Source organism: Diabrotica undecimpunctata, chromosome 7 (assembly GCF_040954645.1).
Source record: "Diabrotica undecimpunctata isolate CICGRU chromosome 7, icDiaUnde3, whole genome shotgun sequence".
In the NCBI taxonomy this organism is placed as follows: domain Eukaryota; kingdom Metazoa; phylum Arthropoda; class Insecta; order Coleoptera; family Chrysomelidae; genus Diabrotica; species Diabrotica undecimpunctata.
Genome location: NC_092809.1, coordinates 59,280,199 through 59,306,804, shown reverse-complemented (window position 1 = coordinate 59,306,804; position 26,606 = coordinate 59,280,199). Strand labels below are relative to the sequence as shown.

The 26,606-nt window shown below is 32.5% G+C and overlaps 1 protein-coding gene across 5 annotated transcripts in view; it reads right to left on the bottom strand.

Annotated features, from left to right (window-relative positions):
• The window catches only part of CaMKII (Calcium/calmodulin-dependent protein kinase II), a 699,413-nt gene that overhangs the window by 35,515 nt on the left and 637,292 nt on the right, over positions 1–26,606 (bottom strand). For 2 of the 5 annotated variants that reach the window (XM_072537374.1, XM_072537372.1), the window contains one exon: positions 6,090–6,152. The exons of the other annotated variants lie outside the window; for them this stretch is intronic. In XM_072537374.1, the coding sequence (XP_072393475.1) occupies positions 6,090–6,152 (63 nt within the window). The remainder of the gene's footprint in view (positions 1–6,089; positions 6,153–26,606) is intronic. 5 annotated transcript variants of the gene reach the window in all.

Genomic DNA, 26,606 nt, shown 5'->3' with positions numbered 1-26,606 from the left:
TCGGTTACGGTGATTTTTACATTATTAAAGAACAGTGTACGTGTTGATGTTGAGGGTATTTGTGCGGGAAAGGTTCGAAATTGAATGATCTTTTATATGAACATCACGGGGTGTTTAAATGGATAAGAGTAAATCAAATCAGCAGAATTTACTATGTATTATGTAGGTATATAATCGTTAAAAGTAATCATTTAATAACATGAACAAAATAAAACAAAAATAAAGGAGAAAAGATAAGCAAATTAGGTCGGAAATCAAATATGTAAGGCATTTTCACCTACGAAAGGTGTTAAACAGGACAGCTCTCTCGCCTCAACCCTATTTAAAATTTATTTCAGCCGTGCTGGACAAGAAAATAGTGCAGCCGTATTGATCGGAAATACTTCATAATATACAGATTGAACGAATTTAAAACGGAACATACGAAATCAATGTATTTCGGCTCAACTCCGCTCTAGGTGGTTGGCCAACAAAAGGTTGTCAAATAATTATATTATAAAAATCCAATACTTCAGCGGGCTGCTGGATTCGGAACACATTCAAGAACAAGTCAAAACTCCACCCAAATAGGTTGCCTAGAATCACTGAAAAAACTAGACTAAACAAGCAGTTATTATGCTGTCAAACCACTTATCGCTTCCTTATAGTCCAAGAGATAGAGCCGAAATTTTGAACTGATCAGTAATATGACATTTCTCTATTGGAATATATTCATTGTAACTGGGTTAAGACTTTGCCTTACAGGCGGACGCCCCTCGTGGTACAGGGGGTGGCTATACAGGGATGAAGTTGTCATTTTTTTCGGAAAAATTAACTATCAATAATATGGCTGAAAATTTGCCCAGAGTAAGATCTTGGTATAACTAGACGAAATCCCAAAGGGCGGACGCGAGAGTGAATACATAAGGTGTGGCGGACAGGGGTGAAATTGCAATTTTTTGGGGAAAAATTAACGATAAGTAATATGTCCGCCATTTTCATGGCTCATTATTTAGCCCCTAAAAATTACAAAATATATTATTTCTATTTATCAATAGGTAAAATTCAATTTGTAGAATTCCTTTAACATTTTACAAATAATTATTAATAAAAATCAATTTAACAGTGGAATTATCAATTTTTTAAGTTTTGAAATTTACTTTGTAGATATTTTCAATATTTTTTTTAACTTTCAAATTGAGTGAATTTTTTTTCATTAGTTAATTATAATATTACAAATTCTGTTTGGACATTAATTTTGCATTATTATTATTTTAAAATATTAAAATAATAATGATGCGCGTTCATTTAGATCAGTAATTCTAGACGCATGCGCTAAATGTAATAAGTATCAAGATGCTTTTATTCAACTTGGTGAAACTGACTTCGATTGTAATGAAGTTTTTGAAACCTTAGAAACTTTCATATGTCACTTATATGGAACAGGACTGACGAGAACAATTCCAAAAAGAAAAGTAAACGATGTCAGAGTTTCACTATTTAACCGGCAGTATAAGTTGCATGATGTGAATGAGCCTTAAAAAAAAACTAAAAAATTTCGATGCTTCAAGATTAACACCATGTCAAGATGAATTACACCAACATCTACTGCGAGTTCATTATATTTCAAATATTTGGACAAATGCTCATAAAAAAGTACCAACAGAATTGATTGTTGAAGAACATGGTTGGGAGTTTGAAGATGAAACATATAAATTCAAATGATTTAGTGGACCTCAGATGCCAGAATCAGTTCGAGAAGTAGTGATTGAAAATGCAGCAGATAATGAATGTGATATTATTGAAAGTAAAAGTGACGAAGATGATGAATGTGATGACATCAATGAGAGTGAGAAAAATGACGAAATTTTTAAAGTTTTTCTAAATTTTTTTTTCTTATCGGAAAAATCGTTTGAAAATTTTTGGAAAAAAATCATGGTATAACTGACAGAAAATCGAAAGGATTCTACAAATTAGATTTTACCTCAAAAAATTACAAAAATTTTCATTTACGGAAATTTTTTTGGAAAATTTTGAGGAAAACTCTACTTGACGCTTTTCAGAATAGTAACAGAAGTGAGCATACAAATTTTCAAATCAATCGGTATAAAAATATCATAATAAAATCAGTTTGAAAATTGTTACCGAGACCTAAATTGCGCAGGCAAGTGGTACATTTGACCCCGTTTTATGGCTCTCTGTACCAACCCAGCTGTCCGCCCTTTTATATTTAGAGTTTTTAGGGGCTAAATAATGAGCCATGAAAATGGCGGACATATTACTTATCGTTAATTTTTCCCCAAAAAATTGCAACCTCACCCCTGTCCGCCCCCCTTATGTATCCACTCTCGCGTCCGCCCTTTGGGATTTCGTCTAGTTATATCAAGATCTTACTCTGGGCAAATGTTCAGCCTTATTATCGATCGTTAATTTTTCCGAAAAAAATGACAACTTCATCCCTGTATAGCCACCCCCTGTACCACGAGGGGCGTCCGCCTGTAAGGCAAAGTCTTAACCCAGTTACAATGAATATATTCCAATAGAGAAATGTCTTATTACTGATCAGTTCAAAATTTCGGCTCTATCTCTCCGACTATTAGGCAAGCTCCTCTTTCCTTTAAAGGAGACAGATAGTTGAACGATATTTTATACAATGTCTATCACCGGGTATGGATTTATTTTTGTCCAAGTTTTATATTGGTCCACTATTTCAAATGCAGTTCAAACAGACATATATTAAATTGTATGTTCCGTTTTAAATTGGTTCAATCTGTATAACTCTCTAAACAGACGTTCAGGTAGGAACATCAGCAAGACATGATACATATGATAAACAACTGATTGAGGAATTTATAAAATAGGGTATTTAAAAAATAAACAGGGAACAGATACAGTCCATGATGATAGGAGGTAAGGAGGAAGACATTGAAAAAGAAAAGCACACACAGAAAAAAATATGAAAAAGAAGAAATATTATCATTAAATCCATTCTTGCGGAGCAGAAATCAAATAAACAAAAATAAACATGTATCAGGCTATGATTCAGCCAGCATTGACGTATGGGTAAGAACCGTGAGTCTAGGGACAAAAATATGACACAAAAACTTTACTCAACCGAAGTAATGTACCTTCTTGAGAAGATGCTCTGGCTTAACTTAACTCCACCATGCAAGGATAAAACTATCCTTGCATGGCGAGAGAAATAATATAGTTGGACAATAGTTAAATTAGTTTCTATGACATTAACGACGAGTAAATGACGAATAATATCATTAATTGCAATAGGACAGGAGTACAAATTAAAAAAAGAGGTAGGCCATGAAAAATATGGATCTGAAAAGTAGAAAGACAAGAAACAATGGAGTACCGAGGAGCTACTAAAATAAACAGCGCTTTTTGCAGCTACCACTGAAGAAGTGTAAATAGCAAGAGTTTCTATATGACCTACAATCTGAAGACGTAGGGCAAACAGAGATAGCATTATAACAGTCTATTGATACCAATTCATACACGGAAAGATTGACTAATTGTGCTTCTTTCGCCGTTTATTTATATATTCGGCGTCTATATTCATCAAAGCTGCAGCAAAGCTCTTTTAGACATTTCTCAAAACAGCTCAAAAAGACAGAAAACGACAGTCGTTTTCTTTTAAGGCTACCAAAATAGGTGGCGCTTTTTGCAGCTACCATTGGAGAAGTGGAACTAGCAGGACACATTCGCTGACTTTCCGTGTATGTTTGTATCTACCCTACTGTCTAGGGCATACAGAAATAATATTATAACAGTTTATTGATACTAATTCATACACGGAAAGTTTGACTAATTGTGTTCCTTTCGTCGTGTATTTATATATTCGCCATCTCAATTCATTAAAGCCACAGCAAAGCTCTTACTGAAATTTGTAAATCTTTTACACATTTTATACAGCTCAAAAAAACAGAAAACGATAGTCGTTTTCACTTAAGTCTACCAAAATAGGTGGAGCTTTTTATAGCTATCACTGGAGAAGTGGAAATAGTACATTCGCTGTAATATCTGATTCTTGCATTCACTTTCTGCTAAATCAAACTCATCAAATAAATCAACAATCATTAGTAAGGAATTAAATAAGGATCAATGTTTGGTTATATATGTACAATCTGGTTTTTAATTATTTACAATTCGCAAGGAAATTAGATTAAATATTTGTTTAGCATTTTATTATGTATTTTTTTGCTCTTACTGTTTACATAAATAAAGTTTACATAAATAAAGTAAAGTTTACATAAATATGCTTCAGATGTTAGCTAAGAAGCTGACACCATACGGACTACAAGAGATTACACACCACATGGATATTTGAACCAACGTTACATGACAAAACTGTTCAATGGTCTTGTCCCTATATCTTTAACCATTTTGACTAAATTTCCACAATGATGGATGAATAATTTATATACTTGAAAGCTCTATATCTTATACCCTCATTTTTGTACAATGTAACTTTTAAAGGAATACAAAACTTATTTCTAATTTTTATTTTCACGATCTAATTATCGATACATTTTGGGTATTTCAATGAATTTTTAAATGAAAACCCCTCTTTAAACAAATATATGTAGTTTGTAAATACAATTTTATTGGCAAATTTATTTAATTAATAAGTTAAGTTAAGTGTTTTGCTAATTTTGATGTGAATTGACACCTATATAATTTAAAAGAGTATTACCATTTATTCACTAAAAATAGAATTAACTTAAGGCTCTAACCTATTATTTACGATAATTCGACAGTGATTTAAAAATCTCGAACATCGAAGTAAAACACTTCTATTGTAATTGATATATTTAATAAAAATTAAATTTAAATATCCAAAAGGATTGAGTTCAAAACGTTTTCAGACGCTATTCCATCTTCAGTGAACCTAAAAGCAAGTAATCCAATTAAAATAATAAAAAAGTAAGGTTAAATTTTGACTATTATAATATACAAACATGTGGTTAATTACTTACTTTGTAGTAGTTGCAAAATAACCTCAAAATCAAACAGGGGTTGGGTTTACGTGGATTAAATCATACTTGAAATTATTCCTGAAGTCCCCACTCAAAAGATTGTTCTAAATCAGAAATGTAGGAATGTTAAATGCCAACTAATTTGATATGTCAGAAGTGATCATTGACTGTTTACAGTGACAATAACATTCGCAACAAGATTGAAAGTACATTTTTTAAAAAATAAACCAGGTCAAGGACCCATATGTTCAATTGTATATGAATTTTAATTAGATTAGTTTAATTGAGACAGTAGCTATTATTTTTATTATTATTTATCCTATTTGTTTATATTTTATGAATTGACTATAAAATTTCATTGTAAATAGTAAATTATCACTTCCGACATATCAAATTAGTTAGCATTTAACATTCCTACACTTCGTATATAGAAAACTCTTTCGAGTAGGGACTTAGGTTCTCTGTAGGCAGATGCCTACAGAGTCCATCGCCATACTGTAAGATAATTTAATAATTTCAAGTATGGTTTAATTCACTTAAACCCAGCCATTGTTTGATTTTAAGGTTATTTACAAGTACTACAATGTCAGTAAATAATCTCATTATAATAGTCAACATTTTACCTTACGTTTTTATTAATTTAGTGGGATTACTTGCTTTTAGGTTTACTGAAGATGGACTGATTAGTCCGAAAAGGTTTTGAATTTAATCATTTTGGATTTTTTAAATTTAATTTTAATAAAATATACCAATTACAACAACAGAAGTGTTTGACTTCGATGTTCGAGTTTTTTTAACTATATGGCATTCAACCAATTCCTGGGAAGTATCCCTTTTTAAGTTGATTTAAAAATATTTTCCAACGTTTAAACCGTTTTTTCTAACCAACGATAGACTTACGTTACATTTTTACACCACGACTTCCTGTTCTTCCAAGTAATATCTCCCCCTGTCTCATATATCAAAATATAGAGTTGTCTTTGGGGCCCGAATTTGAATCATTTTTCTATTTGTTGAGTACCAGATTTTTTACAAACAATTACAAACAAACTTTATCGCAATGAAAATTACAAACAAAACAATAACTTACTTAACAGAATTCAATGTAAAATATCATACCTGAGGTTTGTGAGTTTGTGGATAGTTGAGTGTACGGCTTATCAGGGCACACAATCCGAATCTCTATAATAAAATGGCAAACAAGCACTGTTAGTATGATTTTAAGCAGAACATGCAAAACCGTTTTTCAGTCAGATTGCTTTGTGGTTAGTTTTCATAAAAAAAAACGATGTCGTGACTTGTAACGTACCTGCGGATATTAAATTCATAATGTTTCCTTGTATTTTAATTAAGATAAGAAAAGGGCGAAAAGAAACTTTTCACTAGTGTAAGATTATTGTTATTATGTTTTTCAACAATCTAAGAACATTTCATGCTGTGTAAAACCAGGTGATCTTTAATGTTATTATTTGGTATATCAAAATAGTTTTAAGCAGAAGAAACTGGTGAGGACACCAATAAGCACGACCGTTTTACAGTTTTGAAATAAAAACAAAAAAACTGTGTTTGTTTTTTTTGCCTATAACTTGTCTGTAAACAAAATACTGAAATCACTGTTCTGTAAATTTTCACGAAAAAGTCTAAGATAGCTGTCTCGGCGTCAATATATTATCCTCCAAGAATTATTTTACCATGTGTTGGGGTAGCATATATTGTAGAACGCTTTAAATGCGGCGACGTTTGATCCCCTTTTTTTTAGAACTGACCAGATGCATGTGCGAAGAGTTTTAGTGGAGAAGCAGTTCGTTAGTAGAGTGTTGAGTGTTGTTTGCTGACATTTAATCATTTTGAACAGTGATGTAGCAGTTTATTAGTAGAGTGTAGAGTGTTGTTTGCTGTAATTTAATTATTTTAAATAATGATGTGGCGTCTGTGTGATACTGCGGTTGAAAATATTGCGTACGATAACAATACTAATTTAATAGAAGGTGCCAGTGCCCGTGTGAATGTAATTCCTGAAAAAACGTACCCGTAAATAAGATTCGAATGCATTTAAATGCTGAAACACGGCAAGTATATTTCAATGTTTACTGAAAACTGTTGGTAGAAGCAACTTTTGATTGGACAGAAATTCCACTTTCAACTATATACAAAATAGTCCAAAATGAACCCTATTATCGCAAAAAAGGATGCGATTACAAATTTTCAAGACCTATAGATGCTGTTCCGAAAGCGCGTGATTTTAAAGTTTAAATAAAATATTAGTGCGCGAAATAATAATTAAACCGATAAATTATGTCCACGTTTATCACCAGGGTGGGGGGAAATTGTTTTCGCCCCGCCCTTAAAATATTCAGTATTCAGTACCTTGCCTCGGTTTGAGTTGTACACACGTGTGTTGCAAAATTTGTCAACCACATGTAAAAAATTTGTAATTTGATTTGAATAAATGTTGGTTAAAATAATTGTACCTTAACTCCTTTTGATTTATAGGAGTGAGTGAGAAAATTGTCACCCAAGTGTATAATTTAGCATAGATCATTTGGTGTTTAGTGATTACACCCATAAACTGTAATAAGAGATTGCTGATTTGTGAAGTTTGGGCTAGTGAGACTAGGACCAAAGTTTCAAGACCCGCAGATTTGCTTCGAGTTCGAGTTAATGAGAAACTTGAGGAAACGCCAGTGATTACCAGCCATCGTGGTGTACAATAGGACTAGTAGATATAACAGAACTTTTTAATAAATATTTTCAAAGAGTTTTACATCCATAGATTTTCGATTTATCTGATAATCAATTGACTCAATTTATCTGATAATATTCCTAAATTTAGTAGATAGGTTCTCTTTTTTAGTTTAATTGTTTTAATTTGTGTATGTTTGTTGTTTTGGGAAAATTAAACATGTACTTAATCAGCACATTTATTATTTTAATCTTACTTAAAATATTAGATAAACTTTTTACCAACTCTTTATGGGGTGTGATATTGAACAAAAGCGTTGGTGAATAATTACAGTTCAGAAAGGTCATTGGGACCATTCTATTTATCAACAAGTTGGGCATTTAACCCCAATTTGTCCTGATGCTTCACTTATAAAACCATTGAAAACTACAACTATGATTGCTACAGAAGCAATGAAGTACCTAGAATAAAAATAATACGAAAGAAATTGGAATCAACTGGTCAGAACATGAACTGCTATGAGAAAACTGTCCAAAATTGGATAAAGAAAATGGGCTTTAAATTTCAAACAATAAATAATATCAAGGAGTTATGGAAAGCCAAAAAATAGTCATTGGACGTAATATATAGACTGATATTTTTGAAGATTGGTTTCAAAACTCACTAATCAAAAACTTGAACCAAATAGTGTAATAGTGCTTGACAACGTTTCCTATAATTCCCGACATATCGTTCACTAAGATACCAAATACATCTTCAAAGAAAACTGAACTGCAAAGCTTTTTAATAGAAAATGGTTTTATTTTTAGAAGTAAATAAAAACGCAAATACATTTCCTAAATTTGACAACAAGGTAAGTATCTAATGTTACCAAAGAAGACTGAAAGAAAAAAAATCACCAGTGATCTTAGTTGAAGAATACTACAAGAAGATTGGACACTTCTACATTAATGGTGGAAATAAATTTATTACACTGACGCAGAAAATTCGGAAGAAGGAGAAAATGAATTAGTGTATACGCATTTTAAGTGAGTTAATTGTTGTGTTGTGTTATTATTATTTCGGACAAAGTGTAATAATAAAAAGACTAGTTTTAAAAAAGTTATACTTTTAAGTTTTGTATTTTTAAAATAAATAAAAAAGAGCGGTGACATGTTTTCATTTTTTGTTGAATTTTAAAGATTTTGAACTATATACTTCCTTTAATTTTAGATTTAAGTCCGTTTTCATAAAGTTTTTATTAGTACTAGTAATTCTAAAAATAACCAAGAGTAATTACAAAAGCTATTCTACATCAGTTATCAATGCAAGCATGCTGTAAGAGGGAGGGTCTCTGTAAGGTTAAATATAATTAAAAAGTGGTCAAAATTAATTTTAGTAGATACGATATGTCCTGCTTTAACGGTACATACCAGTAAAAATTTTACCAGTTAAAAAATATTTTTAATTGCATATTTTCAACCGATTAGTTACTCCCAGTCATTTCTAAGGTTTTTGAAAAGCTTTTGTTGAGAAAAATCAAACCAATATTGGACAAAAAGGGTTTTATACCCGACCATCAACCATATCTGGTGTACCTTAGGGTAGTGTGCTTGGACCGATCTTGTACCTGATATAGACGGCTGACTTACCAACAAGCAATAACCTAACACTTGCAACATTTGCAGATGATACTGCTTTCCTAACATTTCATAGTAGTCCATCCAACAATAGCATCAGAGATACTGCAACTACATCTAAACAAAACTAATGAATGGTTTAAACTCTGGAGAATTAAAGTAAACCCCTCAAAATCTACACATATTACATTTACTCTAAGAAGAGGTATATGTCCACAAGTTAACCTCGATGGACATCCTTTACTCCAAAAGGATGATGTAAAATATCTAGGCATTCATCTGGACAAACGATTAATATAGACCAAACATATATGGACGAAAAGACTACAACTAGGAATTTTATACAGAAAACTTTACTGGATGCTGTGAAAAAACTCAAACCTATCGATAGCCAACAAGCTGCCGATATACAAAGTAATAATAAAACCCGTTTGGTCATATGGTTCGCAGCTCTGGGAATTAGCTAGCAAATATAATATTATGAAAATACAAAGATTTCAATCTAAAACTCCAAGAACAATCGCTATTTCCCCTTGGTATATCTAAAATGACGCCTTACATAGAGATCTGTAGATACTAACAGTCTCTTAAGAGTGCAAAAGAATTTCCGAACAATATCAAAACAGGTTGCGCGTGCATCCTAACACCCTAGCATACAATCTTCTCAACAACCAACAAGCGAAGAGATTGAAGCGATATGATCCCTTGGACCTACCAAACCGTTCCTGACAGTATCTACACTAGTGGAAGCTACGCCTTCAACAGCGCCCAGCCATTGTAATCTGGGCCGCTTTTAATATTTGTGTTCGCATATCTGTGTATATGCGCATCTCACCGGTAAACAAGCCAATCTCTGTGTTCTGATGCTTTGGTCACTGGACTATACATATCTCTGACATTGTAAAGACAAACAATTTTAATTATTGTTTTGATTGCGAAACATATTGAAAAAAATCTTAGATGTTATTAAAAAAATTGCATATTTAATTACCAGAACAACCAGCCGCCTCACTATACTTTAAGCAGAACTATTAAAACCTGCCTTCTACTATGTTTCTTACCACAACTATACCACAGGTTGGTCAACTAATTAAGGGAAGCCAAATTGTTTGTAACGGATGATTTATTGCAACTTTTAGCGACCAATCACGCGTGGATAACTCATCAATAAATAGAAGCAAAATAGTAGTTTCGAGCACTACTCTTTTCAACTTATCGTCAGGACTCTGATAAGGTTATTTATCCGCTAAAAAAGAAATTTCAGTTTTTAAGACACAAATTACGCCAATATTAAGTCAATACTAAGTAGTCATTATTAAATATACCTATTATTGCCAAATTTATAAGTTATAGGAACTATAATTTCTCTTTTAATGGTTAACTAACCTTGTCGGGACCTAACAATGAGCAGAAAATTGTAGTGCTCGAAATCGGTCGTTCAAGGTACTATTAAAGTGATTTTAAATCTTTTTCTTTTTGTTTCTGTTTAATTATTTAGAAATGGACTCACATAAGCAAGCAATTCATTATTTTAATTTAGTATTTATAGGCTTGCAACTCATTCTACTTTTTGGCACTTAACCGATTAGAAAAAGTATCCAGTACAAATTAATTTTACTCGATTATACCTGTAACATTGAGACACACTCATTCAGTCTAAAATTAGGCAATAATACATCGCTACAAATAAAAAATTAAATTGTAAAATTATCGAATTCTCAGATTTAACGCCATTTAAATTTTAACTTGCGATATCTCGGTTCTGTTATATTATATCCACTTCAGATTTTGTCTCGATAAACTTAAATAATTTCTTAAAAACTGCGAGTAGTTCCAACTCGTTATGTTAATTAGAAACAAAATGACGGGTTTTTTGAAAATAAATATTTAAGTTATCATTAATTTTTAGATGAAAAATTTGTGTTATGATTTTTCAAAACTTCTCATTTTTACCAACGCCACATTAAAGTTGTTTAATTAAAGAAGTCTCATGGAAATTTTTAAATCTCTAAATAGAATGGTTAGTAGGTTAAAACAGTGTTTATTTAATCTAAGCTCAGTGAGCGGCCACCCAGCTGAACCCAAAGTTAGTTTGCTGGTTGCAATGAGGCAGGCTCCTCGTTCATAAGATCTTATTTTTACTCATCTCTATTACTTAAATAATTCATTATAATTTTTTATCTTATCGAATAAATAATAAAAAAATCATTTCTAAGGGAAAAATCGATATGCATGTAACTGATACATGTTTATAATTATTTATAGTTTTGCATTTTACATTGATGAATTACAACAAATAGTAGATCAAGTCAGATGGAAGATGATAATATTGGGAGATTTTAAAGCTCGGATAGGTAATCAAGTAATACCCGGAATTAAGCAAAAATATAACGATAATGTTAAAACCGAAAATCGAGAACTGATGATAAACTTCTGTACGAATAACGAACTTAGAACAAACAATACATTTTTTGAGCACAAAGACCAACACAAACATACATTAAATAACACCCGTGGACAAAGATCTATGATAGATTACGTTATAACTAACAAATATATAGATCCATCAAAAATAATCGACGTAAGATGCCCCAACTCATCTGATGTAGGTAGCGACTATAGCCTAGTATTATGTAAAATAAGAATCATCATGAAATACTTCACACCCAAGAGAGCAGCGATAACACAAACAAAAATCAGAGTCGAAGGACTAAATTGCTGGAAATGAAATATTAATTAGAAAACGATAACATCAAGGAAAGCTGGAAAAACTCAAAAATAACATAATTAACGCAGCAACAGAATCACTTGCAGAGAGGAAAGTAACACTAACATATCAAAAAAGAAAACCCGATGGTTTAGAGAGGAAGTGAAGACAAAATATGAAGAAAAGAAGAAAGCCTTTTTACAGTACACAACACAACAAAAACAACGGGTACACAACCACTTTAAACGAATCAGAAATGAAACCAATTATTTAGTTAGACTAATAAAAAGGAAACACTGGCAAAGCTTCGCTAAAGAGATGGAACAAGACTTCTACGGAACTCCAAAAGAAATATGGAGAATGAACAAAGGACAAAAAAGAGACGAACAAACTAATAAAAATGAAACACATCCAGAAGGAAATATAGGCAGACTATTGTCGATCGCTATTTGCTAAAAGCGACGATAATGAACCACCAAACCATTAATACCAGGGGTGACGGCAAACAAAGAAATAAATATTGAAGAGGAAGAGGTAAAGGTAGCATTAAGGAAATTAAAAAAAAAAATCACCAGGGAAGGACAGATGCCTTTGAGATGTATAAATACAGACGAATGTTGAGAATTCCATGGGTACAAAGAGTTACTAATATTGAGGTACTTCGTCGCATGTGTAAACAAAAAGAATTACTAAGAATAATCAAAGAGAGGAAAATGCAATACTTGGGTCATGTATTTAGAGGCGAAAGATACGAATTACTTCAAATTATACTGCAAGGAAAAGTACGGGGCAAAAGATCAGTAGGAAGACGCCAGAACTCGTGGCTGAACGAGTTCAGGTGGTTTGATCACCTGAGGAGGAGATGGTTCGACCGCTCATCCGCAGAAATCTTTCGCGCAGCAGTTTCCAAAACTACAATTGCCATTTGGATCGCCAACCTTCGAAAGGAGATGGCGCCATGGGAAGAAGGGAAGGACAGAATTCGGAACGAACTCCTAAAGTACGGAGGACCAGATGTGACCAAACAATTACTAAAACTAATCCAAAAAATAATAAAATAAAACAGAATTCCTCAAAAATCAATATCAAGCGTCCTAATACCTCTCTTTAAAAACGGAGACAAATCGGATCCGGAAAATTACAAAGGAATTAATTTATTAAACACAACACTAAAATTAACAACCAAAGTGATAATAAATAATGAGGCAAGTGCTAGAGAAATCAGTAGAATACAACAAACCGGCATATATATTTCGTGGACCTTCAGAAGGCATTTGACTGGGTCAAATTAAAAAACGTTATCTACTTATCGTCTTCTTCTTCCTATGCCGTCCCCATTAACGGAGGTTGGCGACCACATTTCTAAAAGTTTCTCTGTCTTTTGTACTTATCGTACGCAAGAGAAATACCTCTAGGAATAATCAAAACGATCAAAAATATCTACCAAACTAACACAATAAAAGTAAAAGTAGAAGAAGAACTAACTGACTCTATTGAAGCTGGTAATGGGATAAGACAGGAAGATTCCCTGAGTCCTCAATTGTTCAACCTGATTATGGGTGAAATAATAAAAAAAGTAAAAACTGAAAAAGGATACCAAATGGGAGAAAAACAACTTAAAATAATCTGCAGACGACGCAATACTACTCTCTCAAAGTAAAGATGATTTACAACGTATGCTGCACCAATTTAATATAACCGCCAGAAAATTAAACATATTAACTTTCCAAAAGAGACAAAATGCATGATTAAAACAGCAAATTTACTAAGATGTAAAATGGAGCTGGAAGGTCAGATAATAGAACACGTACTGCAGTTTAAATATCTAGGCATCACATTATCTAGCTACGGAAAGCTCGAAACGGATGTGGAAGATCAAGTGAATGGAGCAAACTGAGCCGTAGGTTGCCTGAATGAAGCAATATGGAGAGATAATAATATCAAGAAAGAAGTGAAAGGTAAAATTTACAAAACAGTCATCAGACCAAAATGAGATACGCGGCAGAAACAGGACCTGACAGAGAGGACAAAAAAGGATATTGATGGTAAAACACTATGGGACAGAGTTAGAAGTCCATATATACGACGTAGATGCAAGGTGGAGAACATTAAGGACTGAGTTAGAAATCGAAGAGTAGAATGGAACGATCATATAAGCCGAATCACAACAAATAGAGTATTTAAGACGACAAGAGACGGTTCCTCAATAGAAAGACCACGAAAACGATCGTACGACAACTTACTAGAGGCACATTGCAAAACGTCTGCAAATGCAAATTGATTTTGTTGTGCGTGAGAAGAATTTACAGCAACATCTCAATGGAAATTCTCAAACTTTGGATGTACGGGCACCATCGGCAGAGATCCGAAGCCATGATAAGCTAATATTGTATAAAATCCGAATCAAGTGGTGATTCTTGAGGTTGCCGTCTATTTGGCCTACAAGACAAAGAAAACCCTTTGACTAACTCAAGCTTTCGAATTTATTTTTAATTCTTTTTCAAGACATCTGTTGACAATAAATAAATTGAAAAATTATGTAGAGATAATTATTAGTTTTTTTACTTACTTGTCGTGAGATTACAAATAAGTTTGACTTTACAAAACGCACAATCACACACATATTAAAATTAAAAAAAAAATTGTTCCTTAAAATTATATTATTATCATGTTTGGTTGAATAACATACATGTATAAATAATATAGGCAATTTCTCTCAAGCGTATTTGAATTTTTCTAATGTTGTGATGTCGATAGAAAATGAGATTATGATGTTATGCCAATTGTTTGTTGATATGTTAATAGGTAACAATAAATGTTAATTTGTTCATATCTGATTTTCTATTTATACATTTTTTATTTTTCTGTATATGTGTCATTTCTAAAAATAACCGCTTCTGCTTATTTTTCTGCCTCTCTAGAATTGAAGCTTGTGAAAGATTAAAAATGTGTGATTTAGATTGATGGAGTGGTCGGCTAATGCACAAGTTTGAAGTTTCTTCCATATAATCCCATATAAACCTAAAAAACTAATAATTATAACCACATAATTTTTATATCTATTTATTGTCAACAGATATGTCAAAAAAAAAATTGAAAATAAATTCGAAAGCTTGATAGTAAGTCAAAGAGATTCGCAAATTTTAGGAAACACAGTGGTTAAGATTTGAATTCGGTTTCGCTAAATATAAATCGTTTGATTTCTCTTTTTGTCAAAGAGATTTCTTTGTCTTGTGGGCCAAATAGACTGCATCCTCAAGAATCACCACTTGATATTTAAATCGACAGTCAACAATACCACCATCTTATATACATATATCTACACACATTGGTCACACTGCTGGACATAGGCCTCATCCATTTCCTTCCATTGCTGTCTACTCTTAGCGATTCTTATCCATTGATTACCGACGATACATTTGATACTATCCGTCACCTCTTCTGTGATTTCATCCTTCCTCTCCTGTTTTCCCTTGGTCTCCAGTTTGTTATTCTCTGAAGATTAATTAATGAGATTAGTTTGTAGATTACTCATGATTTCGGTTTATTTTGAGACCTGTTTTATTTGATTGCTAGTTTAATTTTTTAACCATTTATTCTAGTTCTTCTTCTTCAGGTTCCTTTTCCTATCGGAGATTGGAAATCATCATCGCTATTTTAATTTTATTGGCCGCGCTTCTGAATAATTCTAATGAGCTGCAACCGAACCACTCTCTCAAATTTCTTAGCCAGGATATTTTGCGTCGTTCTGGGTTTCTCTTTTCTTGTATCTTCCCTTGCATAATTAATCTAAGTAATACGTATTTCTCGCCTCTCATTATATGACCCAGATATTGAATCTTTCTAATTTTAAAAGTTTTTATGACTTCACATTCTTTCTTCATTCTTTGTAACACCTCTATATTAGTTATTTTTTAGTCCACGATATTCTGTGGATTCTCCTGTAGCACCACATCTCAAAGGAGTTTAATTTTTTGATTTCAGACTGTTTTATTGATATCAAATAAAATACTAAGTCATCCGCAAACCTCAAATCATTCACACGAACACCATCCATGTTTAAAACTTTTTCCTCCAATTTAAGGGATTTAAATAAATTTTCCAAGGCGAATTTTTCAATTTTTGTGTACATTATATTCTGTGGTTTTTTAAATCAGTGTTCTGATGGTTTGCAGGTGATTAGTAGTACCAAACCCTTTTCTAAATCCCGCCTGCTCAACCGGTCAAGTTTTTGTGTAATGCGGTGTAATTATTTTATTTGAGTTTTTTTCTGTCATCATATTCCCATGTTGATCTTTAATTTTAGTTCTCTTCATTTTGGTTCGTATGGTCTGTAATATTTATTGTGTTTTATAAGCAAGTAAGTTTGATCTTATACTCCTTTTAACTTTATTGTTGATTCGTATTTGCTTAGTTTTTATTTTTTCCACATGCATTTGCAGTTGATGTTATGCCAATCATTAGTTATTACAATATTTTATAAAATATGATATATGATAAAAGATCGCAAAAAAACATCTCACTACTATATAAATAGCTAATTATTAAATCTTTCTTTACTTAACTACATCAAAATTAAAAAAGGGAAAACTTAAACAAATTTAAATAAAGTATTTCTGATCATCGGTTTCTAACTTGTAGTTTAAGTAAACATTGTTTAAACTTTTTAACTGTTCTACTTAGAGTTTGGAAACTTTTCACAAAACTTTACTGATTATTCAACTTTAACGTGCTAGCGGTAAAACTAAAAATTTCAACATTCTCCTTTTATTTAGAAAATTACTTCAAATTTATTGTGTCAAAATTTGAATTGGATACATATTGAGGGTTAAAATTAAAATCTTGGTTAAAGTACCAAAGTTGTCCCAGTGCATAATTATCGAATGGAACTGAAGTGAACATGAGTCTTTTTGTGTCTATATGACTTTTTGTATTAGTCCATTGAAAAGTTACATTAGGGTCACGTTTTTTCATCTTGAACTTCATTTTGGATAATTTTAAAATTTTAATAAAAATTTTATACCATTTTACAAAAGAAGTTTTTACTTCACTGTGAGTTTTTTTAAACTATGGTATACAGTCAACCACTGGGCTCTTTGAATTTTTTTTTATATATTTGTGTCCACATTTTTAATATTGTTCTTTTAATGTATCAAAGTCATTATGCTTTTTTCTTCACCAAATAAATGAATGCTGAGAACTTATATAAAACATTAGATACAGAAATAATGTTGCAGTTGTTTGTTATTAGATTTTATTTTATATCCAAGAAAATTTCATCTGAAGCAGTAAAACACTTTCATTTCCTAAAATATGATAGGTACAGACGCCCCAATCTCACTTTAACCGTAATATGCGCAAATCGAGAAGAGAGGGCATGGCAATAAAGACAGAAAAACATGGTCTTATGATCAAAAAGATGATAGTTTGAGCTCTATACTGCACAGGACAGAGTGGGTGGAAAAGTTTTCATATCCGACACGACAGATGGTCAACGGGTAATTGGAAACCTCATATTTCCAGTGACATATATAACCATCGGAATAAGCTATAACCCATTACACACCCGAGGAATAAGTGAGAACATGTCATAGCGACTTAACTCGTTCACTGCCGCTGGCCCTTATAAGAGTCAACACCACGTATTCGCCGGTGCCAACGACTCTTAAAAGAACCGTTGCTAAATACTGTTGTTATGCGAAAAAATGATTTGACTCCTTGCTAAATAATAATAGTCTCCCGTTTTATACCGCTGTCGCGGCTTTGGGAGTATAGCAGGGTAGTCTGCTATATCTAGGGCCTACGGTATACAAGGAAGGTAACATGGCCAGTGCTACGCTTCAACCGTCTATTATTACCCCTGGTTTTACCCAAGGTACTCATTTTTATTCAGGCTGAGTCGACCTGGGGCCTATAGACATTTTTAAAATGTCTAGATGTTCTTGCCGGCGGTAGGATTCGAACTCCGGACCACCAGCTTGCGAGGCGAGCATCCTACCGCTTGCGCTACGCAGGCCCCTCCTTGCTAAAACCAATCGAAAATTGGTGGCAGTGAACGAGTTAAGACATATCATTAAATGTTTCTCTGTCGATTGATTATCGGGAAGTATCATAAAAAACATAAAGGAAACTACATACAAAACCAATCCAACTCTGCATATGTCAGGTATTAGACTACTTATCTAGGAGAAATAAAAGAGTGGAGTTGCTTCCAAGATCTCTGTGTGTTTATCATAATTTTGTCGCTGGAGTAGGTCGGGAGTTTGAAAAAACCAAAAGTCAGGAAACATCCCCTAAAACTTCAAGTTTTACAGGGGTGTTTCCAATATAAATGGGTCGAATGTACGAGTTGGCTTTTAAAAACGATCGCCTGTTTAATCGTTGGTAAAAAGAGATACAGTAATTAAATTTTTGTTTCACTCCAACAAATTTTTTTCTGATAGCTAATACCCAACAAAAATTTAAAAATTGCTCTTTTTAGTTCTGGAACTGTATTTAGCTAAATTAAACTTTCATTTTATTTCTTTTAATTACACAAGCTTTCTATAATCTTTCATTAAAAACCATTCTTAATATTCTTGAGAAAATATTTCCCTTTCAAATTTACCAAGATTTAAATTTCCAAAGAATTGGAGAAATAATAAACCTACGTTTACCTTCCAAAAGCAACATTCTTAATTTAAGCTCTTAAATTCATTATTAAATCTCAGCGAAAGCATTATTTCGTCTTCGTAAATGCTAAAGAAGGGAACGAATTATCTATAAATACACTAATTATATAGTAAAAGTAAGTCTTTAGTGTATCCAATTTTGCGCCTTTCCGTTTCGAAACGGTTTAATATCAAAACAAAGGGTTAGGAATTAATAAATGAATAGAATAATACAGTTGATGAGGAATTATTTTGAGAAAACAACTACTTAATTAGCAATTCACGTTGTACTTGATTTAATAGCTGCTAATAAAAATAGATTTTAATAAACAAATGAAAAGGGTCCTTTAAACGTTGCAAATAACTGTTAAAATATCTAATAAATAAGTTGTTAAATAAAAACAAAATACAATGAACTTGAATCTTGTGGGTTGCGCAACCACAATGTCATAATTTTTATATTTAATTTATTGATCTATAAATACAATACAAAGTATTTTTATGTTTGTTTTTTGGTTTTCTAGTATATCGATGCTTTTCGGTGGTGGTCAATGGAATAAATGATATCGCGCCGTACGTTACCATCTCTTATCATACTACTTATTCAATGGTCGACCCAATCCACTTGCTTATTTCAATTTAAGTCGCAGATCTATTTTTAAATAAGTTTTAAACTACTACTTTAACTTTTTGTTTATTACTACTACTTTGTATTTTTATTTTATTGTCGATAGGGGTATAACTTAATTTAGAATATTATCGACATTGTTATAATGGATCCCACGGTATTCACTGTGTCATTGTGTCTATCTTTATTGTGGGTTATTCAGATCCAGGCGATTTTCCATTTTTTATGTTACTAAAACTAGATTAGATCTGCTTCTTCTGTATTTGTAATCTAATATACCTGTTTTTAATTTTACTTTTAATACCAATTACAATGATGATATTCTCGTTCAGTAAATAAAAAAATTTCTGTACTTGTTACTTTTTTGCCAATTCTTTACTTTCCAATTTAGTTTAACATTCTCGTATGATTTTATCTGCAGTATGTTTTAGTAACTCTCTCTAATGGCGCTACAGCCCAAATCAAGCCTTGACCTCCTCTAAACTATGCCTCTAAGATTTCCGGTCCTGCGCCGCTCTTCTCCAAGTTCTTATGTCTAATAAATTTTGCGCATCCGCGATAACTTCATCCCCCCACCTTTTCTTTGACCTTTATTTTAGTCTTATACTATCGATTTTGTTATCTACGAATCTTTTCGGCTACACTACATGACCGACCCATTGAAGGCTCTGAAGTTTACTGAATTCGGAGATCGGTGCCTCTTTGAACAGTTGGTTCAAAGAGTTCTTAGGGTTCATTCATGGTTGTATCTCCATATTCCATTTTTGTTAATAATAGGTCTGTAACTTACTATTGTCTACTAATAGCTTTGTAGATCCTGATTGTAGCAGAACACAGGGGTGAGTGAAAAGTAAGCTTTGTTTCCCTTTACTATTTTTCTTTGAATTTCTAATTCTCTTGTTCCATCCGTGCTGAATGTAACTCCGAAATATGTGCAACTTCACTTCCCATGTAATAAAGCTACAGTTCCTGACGAGATATTAGCAGAAATCACTAAAATAATCACATAAGATGAAATATAGATACCAAGAGACTGATACAACACCATATTTGAATCAGGCGTCATTTCAAAATAAAATGGATTACTTAAGTCACTATTTCACCAAAAAGTAGGAATACTAGAAATTAAGTGACTATCCTACCATCAGTTTAATGATCCACATACTAAAGATAGATTTGAAAATCATACATCAAAGGATTTTCAGAAAACTTGACCAAAACATTGGTAATACTCAGTTTTGATTCAGAATCGTTATGGATTCAAGAGAGGCCTTGTTTGCTCTTATTCCATTAGCACAAAGATGTATAGATATTAGAATACAAGGAGGGGAAAGGAGCATACTTTCTCCACTGCTTTTTAACCTGTACTCAGAAGAGATAGTTCAGGAAGCACTAAAAGAAGCATCAATTGGAATTAAACTCAACGGAAAACCTATGAATAATATCAGACATGAATATCAAAGTCGGTTGAAGAATTGCAGGTTTGATTATTGATGGATAATATTGTATTGTATTGTGCAAAGCTACAAAACAACAAAAGAGGTTATGGAGTAAGGGTGAACTCGTTCAAAATATGAGCAGATACATGTACATACTTGGGAACAGTTGTAACCGACAACAATGATTATATGCAAGAAATCAAATCAAGAATAGGAAAAACCCGATCAACATTAATGAAATGAGAAAAGCACTTTGCAGCAACCATTTGACCTTGCAACTTAAAGTACGAACACTGAAGTTTAATGTGTTTTCGGTGTTATTGTATGAAATGGAGATATGGGCACTAAAAAGGACATTATTAACAGAATAGAAGCGTTTGAGATATCGGTTTGCAGGATAATCTTGAAGATAAGCTGGGTGATAAATGTTTCGAACAAAGGTAATGGGCGGAAGAAACATCGAAAAACAATGTATATCCTTCTTCTTCTTTCTTGGCTCTATAACTCTAAGTGAGTTTTGACCGCGTTTACTATTTTTCTTCACTCTTGCCGATCGTGTGCAGCAATCTCCCATTATTGTAACCCCATCTCACGTATATCATTCGTTACTGCATCCTTCCATCTCTTTCTTGGGCGACCAACTGACCTTCTGCCGTCGGGCATTTTGTAGAAGGTCATATTTAGTAGTCTTTTATCATTCAATCTCTGTACATGTGCTGTCCATCTTATCCGATTTACCTTAATATATCGTACTATGTTTACTTCTCCATAGAGTGATTGGAAATCGTAAGGATGTTTTCGTCTCCACTCTTCTGTTATCTCATCCCTACAAGGCCCAAAGATCGACCGAGTATCTCCCATTCTAAGACTAATAATTTTGTTGTTACACTCTGGTTAAGTGTCCACTTCTCACTTTCATTCGTTATAATAGGGCAAATTACAGTTTTATATACCCTTGTTTTAGCTGTCTTTGAGAGCAATTTTGATTTAAGCAGAATCGCTAGAGAATAATACGCTCTATTTCCTACCATGATTCTAGCGGCTATATCTTTTTCATAAAATATATTTCATAAGATGAGTATCTTGGCTAAATAATTTGAACAATAGTACAACTGTAAGTACACTACTGCTGCTGTTACAGCAGCAATATCTAACGTGAAGATAGCCGTAATGATAGCCAACCTTCTTAAATAACACGAAGTTATCTAGTGGGCACTTGTAAAAGGGAAATCTTTTTGAATGTGTTTAGGTACAAGTAATCTAAGATTCTCTTAAGTGAGGAATGCAACACACAAAAAAAAATAAAAAAAGACGTATTAAAATATATCTCAACTCTGCTATTCGAGACATAACTTTTTACAAAGAATTTTCTATTTCAAGATTACAAACATATACTAAAAATAAATTCTTGGATAGGGAATTTCAAAACATGGCTTTGGATAATACCTGGATTATTTTTTGTTGCAACCAAGAAGCTTAATATTGCAATTTTTATATAGATTTTATAAATCAACAAACGCTTTTTTAATTGTGTCATTTCAAATGTCAATCATTTACCAATCTTTAGGTTGTGCTAAATGAAACAAAAAAGTCGAAATTAATACAAAAATACGCCAATAGTTTAAAAAATGTATTTTTAAAAAGCTTTCGTTAATGGCGTTATACATTATGGGTTAGTAGTTAGATATACATGAAGGCAAACAGCTTACATTAGATTAGTAGTATGAAAATACTGTATCTGCCTTTATCTAATGTGCAGGCTCCTTGTTAATGCGGATATTTTGTTCCGGAGGGAATTTTTTACAGCTGAAACAATTTTAAATTTCAATTTGGAATCAATTCAGCGGTTTCCCAATTTACATACCAAAAATTGTTAGTAACAATGATAAATTTAGACAAATAATACAAAATACAGTATGATCCGAAATAAATAGTATTGACTGACCTATAAAAAACAAAGCTTTAAAAAGATAAATAAAACAGTTGCAGATCTATATCGCATTTCTGAATGTCAGACACAATGACAGATAGGTTCATTATATATTTAGCAGGGGAATTATCCCTTACAGGGTCATCTTAACAATTTTACAAGTATACACCACGCATTTTTACAAAGTATACACACTGCTGCAGTGAGATATCGAAATTCAATCTACAGCAGCCTCTTCACCGACGAAATTACATGACTCACCGGAAATATATTTGAAAATCACTTTTGGTTTTATAGTCTCTTTTTTGAGGTTATCTAAAACCTATTTTTTCTTATTTTTTAATCACACAATTCACAGCATCTCTCCAGTTTTCTATTTATTGGCAATGAGTATTTCATAAATTCAAGAACATCGAATTTAATGCAAGACTAGAAACCAGACAGTATTTTAAAAATGAGTCTATAAACTCCAATTTACAGTCTTTGCCAGGTTTTAGTAATTTTCTTGCAAAGGGTTTAGTCATATCAAATTATTGTTCATCCTCGCCTTTGGTTTCTTGGGAAGTTTTCCCAATTTTTAATATAATACAGTGTGTGCACGGATTGGATGCCCAAGAGGAAAAACAATTTTTTATTTTAGCGAAAAATATCATTCTCGGTAAAAAACAAAATTAAATAAAATTTAAGTTTTTCAAAACCTGCTTCATTTTATAGTCAATTTTATGTAAATTTCTATGAATTTCGGACTTAGTTCAGAAATGTAATAATAATCTAGTGCGAGACGTATACGTCATCACCTTTAAAATTGTCATAAATCAGAAAATTATAATCAATAACAAAAAAATAAAAATAAATAATATAAAACCATTAACAGTAAATAAAAAAAAATTATTCGACATAGCCACCACCAACCTCAGAACATCTCTCGACTCTGTTTTTAAATTCTTTATAAGCGTTTTTAGCATGTCTGAGATGATTTTACGAAATTAATTATGGCTTCTTTCAGCTCCGCGATACTATGGATTAAATTTATTTGTTAGAAATGCTAATGAACAGATGCTGCAGAAAAGTCACCAGATCGATGGTAAAACAAGATCTGGAGTTGGCAACCGAAAATTCGTAGAGCACAGTACGTAGAGCCTACGTACTGTGCTAAATATCTGGGCATCCAACTAGACACGGGTTATAGCTCTATTTATAACGGTACGCACCGTTATTGTTTTGATAATAGGAAAAAGGCTTGGCTCTGGTGATCATTAATAAGGCAGTAGAAGTAAGGGGACGCATGAAAAATGGAGCTTACTGCAGAAAACAATTTTGAATTACTCAGTTCCTCAGCAAAATTGGATAAAAATAAAAATTGGAAGAAAAATATTGGAGAAATAGCAACGAGTTGGTCAGAAAATATCGACGAAGCTCGAATTGCTCAAGCCAATAGAAGGATCAGCGAGACATCAAGTGAAGGTAAAGTTGTAAAAAAAGCTTTGTCCGACCTAAAACAGCTTTCACTGAACAGTAAGGGGACCCAATATGCACCAGAAATCGCTGATTAGGAACAAAAAATTAATATGGCCATTTTATTCCATAAAATTACAGTAAAAATACTTTTAACGCGTTTTTCTCGAAATCCCATTTTTCAAAACTGGAAGACGTTTTTCTCAAAATCTACTATACCAATCTCAGTAAACCCATTTTTTTATATACACGACTACTAAATAAAACTGTAAACAGTTAAAAAAACCACTTCACCTTTTTAGTATTATGGCGTAAATTCAGCCCTAAACAGGGATTTTTTCGAACTTTTTATAAAATCGCATCACTACTCCTCTTTTTTCCGTCTTTTCTTTTCCAATTTCTTTATTAATTTTTTAATCCATTCCGGTGAACGATCATTTTAATTAAATATTTGAATATGTTTAGTGTATATTTTAACTAAATATTTTTGACAGATACATTGTAAACGTCACTTTCTAGATTTATGACGTAAACATCACTCACTAGATTATTATAACATTTTCGAAGTTGGTACAAACAGTCATAGGGATTTATATAAAACTGACTAGGTATAAAATGAAGCATGTCTTAAAAAACTAAATTTTATTGAAAGACAAGACTTAAAAGACAAGCTCATTAAGAATATTTTTTAATTTTAAATTGTGATCTGAAGCTACATTTAAAAATTTCTTTTGAGGTTTACTTGGTTAAAATGTGCAACTTCCGGTAAATATAACCCACCTACTGTCACTGAATCAGAAATCAAGATACGAACTCATTTGTAATCACTTATATACATAAGGATATAGAATAAGAATTTACAATCAAGTTTTAATTTATAAACATAACATAAATCATTCAAAAATCTGTGACAAATGGACTAGTTTCCATGCCAAGCATACTATCATCATCATCATCATCATCATAGATTGTACAAACATTTGTTGTCAAATATTGTGTGTCACTCGTTTCTAAGAGTTATATTGTATTATACAAATATAAATATAATAATGTATAAAATTGATGGGGCGAACCGTAAGAGACATCATGGAACTTTTATGAGGAGCTTGATGAAAATTCGAAAGAAATAGGGCTAGACGTCAATGTAGATAACACTAAACTCCTAATACAAGCAAGGAAACAACGATACTTGCAAAATTTGACAATAGACGACGCCTATATCAAAGCATACTTGTTGCAGGTGTTTGGATATAAAGACATTCATGGGGAAGTAAAGTTCAAAATATAGAACACCATCATACCACCAATAGCAATATATGGCGCAGAAGCATGGATTATGATAGAAAAAACAATAAACTTTATTAATACTTTTAAAAGAAAGATATTGAGAATAATATTGGAATCCATCTGCGAAAATGGTATATGGAGAATAAGGTTCGATCACGAGTTATATCAATATTACAAAGAACCCTCTATAGAAAATGATGCAAAAATACAAATATTGCGATGGGCAGGTTACCTTAAGAATGGATAATAATAGAATACTCAGTAAAACGCTTAGCGGAACTATGGTGGGACGTCGTTCTGTAGAAAGTCCAAGGAAGAGGTGGATAGACTAAATGAGGACCGATAAAGAGAACCTAAAGAGATATTGAGGGTGGATAACTGAAAGAGAGTAGCCAAGGAAAGGGATTTTTGGAGGCGGATGCTGGGGAAATATTAGTGCGAAGAGGGCAGAATTGAATGGTGGGGATGTAATCAAATCCGCAACATTTACTACAACCGGCAAAAGCATATATCAACATAGAAAGGAAATATAAATTAAATTAATCATTATTTTTAGTTTACTTTTTTAATTTCTGATGTGCTTGCGTGTTTTGTACTATTTTTTTTTCATTATTTCCCATATACAACCTATAAATGATAAATGATCTATAAGTGCAATAGATGAGTCTACACAGCTCAACATAGTGCTTTTTTCGATAAAATTTCTTCGTTTTCTTTTTAAATAACCTAGTTTTCAATTAGGTACTTGCATCAAATACTTAAAATAAGCATTTATTAAAAGACAACCATACCAACAACTAAAAACACAACAGAAATAATTTTTTTTATATAGCCCTTTTTCCATCCGAATTGTCGAATAAAGGCCTCTCCCATTTCTCGCCATTCATCCCTGTTGTGTGCTAGGCGTTTCCACATTGGTCCTGCGACTCTTTTGATATCGTCGCTCCAGCGCATTTGAGGTCTTCCTCTTGGTCTCTTCGCATCGTACGGTCGCCAGTTTCCGACTTCTTTGTTCCATCTACCATCTTCGAGACGTTCGTTGTGTCCAGCCCATTTCCATTTTAATTTAGCTGCTTGTTTCGCGGCGTCCTTTATTTTTGTTTTGTTCCGGATTGCTTCGTTCGTTTGCCGATCTATTAGTGAGATACCAAGCATCTGTCGTTCCATGGCTCGCTGAATTTTTTGAATCTTTTCCATGTTCTTTTTTGTGAATGTCCAGGTTTGAGCTCCGTAAGGGA